Source organism: Nelumbo lutea, chromosome 1 (assembly GCF_056320005.1).
Source record: "Nelumbo lutea isolate HS-2025 chromosome 1, American lotus-T2T, whole genome shotgun sequence".
Classification (NCBI taxonomy): Eukaryota; Viridiplantae; Streptophyta; class Magnoliopsida; order Proteales; family Nelumbonaceae; genus Nelumbo; species Nelumbo lutea.
Window position 1 is genome coordinate 206,549,866 of NC_142684.1, and position 4,647 is coordinate 206,554,512.

At 48.1% G+C, this 4,647-nt stretch overlaps 1 protein-coding gene across 1 annotated transcript; it reads right to left on the reverse strand.

Moving 5' to 3' along the window:
• Positions 1–670: 670 nt before the first annotated feature.
• On the reverse strand, positions 671–3,221 carry LOC148880589 (U-box domain-containing protein 33-like). The gene is made up of 3 exons (XM_088962545.1): positions 2,644–3,221; positions 1,191–1,961; positions 671–1,116 (listed from the first exon to the last, which is right to left on the reverse strand). Exons 1-3 carry the CDS (start codon positions 3,181–3,183, stop codon positions 934–936), a joined length of 1,494 nt encoding a protein of 497 aa, XP_088818671.1. The 5' UTR covers positions 3,184–3,221; the 3' UTR covers positions 671–933.
• Positions 3,222–4,647: the final 1,426 nt, after the last annotated feature.

Below are 4,647 nucleotides of genomic sequence, written 5' to 3' on the forward strand. Positions count from 1 at the left end.
ATTGAGAAAATCTAATTGGCGATATGATCATCCAATTTATCTACTTTGATAGAGAGTGGGGCCTAGACTTTCTCAACATACAATTAAACAAGATTGAATCTGCACTTCATAGAGGGCACCTCAAACTGACCTCACGGGCACATCCCACCATGCATTAGGAACGTCTCCCATATTTATACTTTATTATTCACAGGAGATGCTCCCAATGCATGGTGAGGTGTGCCCTGTGTGAGGAGCATATCCTAATTCTAAACGAGACTCGATCTGCTCTTCACAAAGGGCACCTCATATTGACCACATGGGTACATCTCACCATGCATTAAGAACATCTCCATTATTTATACATTATTATTCACAGGAGATGCTCCCAATGCATGGTGAGATATGCATGTGAAGTCGGTGTTAGGCACCCTGTGTGAGAAGTTTTCCACCTCGACCTGGCAAAAATTTGACCCAACCCGTGGACCTGACCTGGCCCAACCCAACCTAAAAAAGCAGAGTTAGGGTCTCATATTTATCTACCCGAATGCAAAAATGACTCGACCTGGACCGATCCGAAAAAAGTTGGGTTGGGTCATGGGTCAATCCATTGACCCGATTGTCAAATCTAATTGGTACTTCATTTTAAATGATTTTTATTCTCCACCTCACATTAACACCCATTAAAGTGTGACATATGAGTATTTGGTTTATTTGATAAATAATGAAACGAAATAGATACTTCATTTTGGTTCATATGCAATAAACGCGAACACCTGTGGTGCTGATGTGAAAAATGCCACCCGAACCAAACATATACTTACTAAACCAGTGTTCACCGCTGATCAGCATCTCGCCCCAACACACATTTTTACACTGTACCTTTGGTATAATTGAACCAATGAGCTAAACCAGTCAAGAGTAGTGTTTAAATACATTTACTAAATTTCAATTTCAAGGCTGTTGAAGCCACTCTTGAATTGCAGAACGAAGAGCGTGATTAGGGACGAGATTGCAGTGATTGAGCTTAAGGTTCGTCATGGGCGAAGTATCATGGCCGCCCTCCAGCCATCCTTTCAAAGCTTCCGCTTCGTATGTGTAACCGTCTGCTGCTACTTGTGGATCCTGCATTACTTCCTGCAATTTCAAACAATAACAATCAGTGCAACCAGACTACAGCTAGCAGAACAAGGTTCAACACTGGAACTCACCTGAAAAATGGGGCAAACGAAGTAGGATGGAGGCTGGCGACGTTCCACGGCCCCTAGACGGAAAGACGACGAGCCACCACATGATGCAGTCATCGGCTTAAGCACTCTCCACGCCTCTTGTCTCAAATCTGGCCGGTTGCTCTGGCTTCTTTCACAGCATCTTAATGCCAAGCCGGCCAATTGCTTGGCTTGTATAAAAGGGCAATCTCCGACCGATTCATCCAGCACGCCTTCTAAATTGCCATTGTCTAATGCATGTTGAACGTCCTTCACTATTCCTGATGACGCTGGTCTTCCTGTTAGAAGCCGCAACAGAACGATTCCGAATGAGTAAACGTCGGACATCGGCGTCAGCTCTCCGGTCTCCAGGAACTCAGGGTCCAGGTACATAAAGGTACGCTTTGGGTCAGTTCTCGAGGATGCTGTTGAGCTGCCGCCGGCTGCATTTTCAACGTACAGAATCAGCCGAAAGATGCCGAAGTCACTGAGCTTGCTAACGAAGTTGGCGTCGAGGAGGATGTTATCCGGCTTGAGATCCCCGTGTACAATCCTGTGGGGTTTGTGTGAATGCAGGAAGATGAGAGCAGAGCATATCTCAGCGGCAATGCGAATTCGGGTTTGCCATGAAAGAGGAGGAGTGTTGTCCCTGCAATTGAGTCGATCTTCAAGGCTGCCATTGGGGAGATACTCGTACACCAGCGACCAAGCTTCCGGGCATGCTCCAATGAGAGCGATAAGGTTAGGGTGCCTCAGTTTACTCACAACATCCATCTGAATCCAGACCAAGTGACATGAATCAATGTCAAACAACAAAAGTTTTTACTCTGATAAACGACAGAAGAGCTCTACTACTATAAGACGATTAAATGACCTGCAGATTCAAGTTTTAGCCTGAAACATCATTCAAGTAAGCGCTGAATGAATAATCTATTCAAATTTCTTGAAAATTTACCTTCCCTTTCTTAATATATTTTTTGAATTTTGAAAGGCTAGCTTAGACGTCAAGCAAACGATAATAATGGACCGATGGTGCGATGGACATTCTCTCTCCAATTTCGTAAAGAATCTTTTTACAGTGATCTTTTTGCTTAAAAACTTTCCGCGTGTCAAGATAAGATTGGGAGATTGAACATCATTACCGGGTAGTTCTAGTTCCTGGTGATGATCAGTACTGAGCGGCTGGAGGCCTGGAACTTGACGATCAGTCAGACGACAGGCAGAGTCACCGAGAGGTCTCACACGGTACGAGTCCACGGAGACCCGCCGCCCCGGCGGCCCCTTCTGTTCATCATTCTTTGATCCAAGCTTGGCAGGAAATCCCTTCCCTGCTTTAATTTTTTACAGCTTGGGTTGGAAGATTGAATGGAGCGAACTCCCTATCAATATCACGTATGGTGCATATAAAATGGTAACAGTGGTGGGCTGATTGTCGCAGTAGATTTTACTTACTTACCTCCTGTTGGAAATCTGAGTGATCCTGTGAGTCTTGAGGCTGGAACATCTTAATGGCTACCTGGGTGTGCCGAAGGAATCCTCTGTAGAGGGTCCCATATCCCCATTCGCCGATCTTCATTGATGGGTCGAAGTTTCCAGTCGCTGCCTCGATCTCCGAGAAGGAGAAGTCGGTGAACAACTGTGGCTTCTTCGAGCTTGAGCTCTCCTCTGCTATCTTTTTCCTCAGCTCCCCTGCTTCTTTGACAGCACAGTCTCGCTCCTTCTGTAACTCGTCTAGTCTGTTTCTTAGTGGAATCATGAGCTCCAAGACTGAGACCATCTTCTCTTCCAGCTCTTCCATCATCCCAATTGGATCAGCAATTTGCCTCTCGAATACTGTCGCCTCCGACGACGAGCAAGGGTCCATTGTCAGCAGGAATCGGTTTACGTTGAAGAAAGTAGAGGCACATGTATGGAATAGAGAAGGTTCGATGGCAAAGTCTATAAACAGATTAAGATAATTACAAATACCATCAACATAACAATTGATGATAAGCATAAAAAGTAAGCAACGGAACCGTGGATACGGTGGATTAAGATAAGTGCCACAGTGAATAATTCTAACATGCCCAGACGGCTAGACCTGGCAAAAAGTTGACCTGGCCCGAGAAGCACTAAAGTGGACAGTGGTGAAGAGGGTTGTCAGCATTGCACGGAATTGATGGTGTATCATATACAATGGAAGCACACTAGTCCAAGCTGACCGTGGTTTCTTGTAGGAGTAGGTGACCGGTATTACGAAGCGGATGCAGGCCAAGCCTACGGGACACATTACTACTTAAGATCCGGTCACCTCTCCGCCACGGGAAAAGTCAGTAAAGAGTAGACCACTAGTCACTCCAAAGCCTATGGGCCACATTACTACTTAAGACCCATTTGCCTCTCCGGCACGGATGAAGTTAGAAAAGAGTAAACCACTGGTCGCTCCCAAAGCCTACGGGCCACATTACTACTAAAGACCCGGTCGCCTCTCCGGCACGGGCAAAAGTCAAAGAAGAGTAGACTACGAGTCGCTCCCAAAGCCTACGGGCCACACTAATAAATGGATCAGCACTTACTAGCTCATCGACTTACGGGCCAAAAGAAATCTACTCCCTTCGCTGAGTTACTATCAACTCAGGAGTGGGGGGTTATTGATGAGGGCAGATTTGGCCCTCTAGTGAAATTGTGACACGTGGCACCTCGTGACAACTAGAAAACACCCAGCCAACAAACTTACGAAGTTGGTGACCCACCCGGACACTAGTCTGGCCGGCCTGGCGCAACCTGCGCGCAGCATGACGCGCGCCTGCGTGACCTGCGTGCAACAAATGCGACCTGCGCGGCGCACGCGCGGCCTACGCGAACTGTGCGCGGCCTGCGCGAACTGTGCACGGACTGCGTGAGCTGCGTGCGGCCTGTGCGATCTGGCCAACCTAGACCAGCCTAGCGCATCATCTGGCCAAGCCGCCCATAAGGCGCCCACTGACAAACCTGGCCTAGACATGACCCGCCGACTGACACAGGCGCCAGCTTGATGACCAGGTCTAGACACTGACCCGCCGACTGACACAGACGTCGACCTGACGACCTGGCCTAGACACTGACTCGTCGACTGACACAGGCGCCCCCCTGACAACCCGACCCAAGCGCTGACCTGGCTGCTTGACACAAGTGCCAACCTGACGACCTCGAGGAGTTCACCACCGTACCCCAGTTCTGACAGGATGTGACGAATCTTACCATTTGGAGGCTTTTCACCCACCTAACCCGCGAGGACTCCGGTATATAAAGACCTCACCCCCCAAAGGGAGGGGGATGAAAAAGGGAAGTAACCCCTGCTCTCTAGCTCTCTCATATTATCTTCAAAACTCTCTACAATAAGAGTGCTAACTTAATCGCCGGAGAGTCCCCACCGGGAAGATACCCGCGAGACCTCTGATTCAGTTCTCGCAAGTCCTTCAGCTCCCGCCGTCTACAAAGA

Excerpts from the sequence above, each read along its gene's own strand:
- LOC148880589 (XM_088962545.1), bottom strand. The coding sequence starts at position 3,183 with ATGCTTATCATCAATTGTTATGTTGATGGTATTTGTAATTATCTTAAT. Across the intron at positions 1,962-2,643 it reads ACTCAGATTTCCAACAGGAG|ATGGATGTTGTGAGTAAACT; the intron begins GTAAGTAAGTAA and ends GTCTGGATTCAG. Across the intron at positions 1,117-1,190 it reads TCGTTTGCCCCATTTTTCAG|GAAGTAATGCAGGATCCACA; the intron begins GTGAGTTCCAGT and ends TTGAAATTGCAG.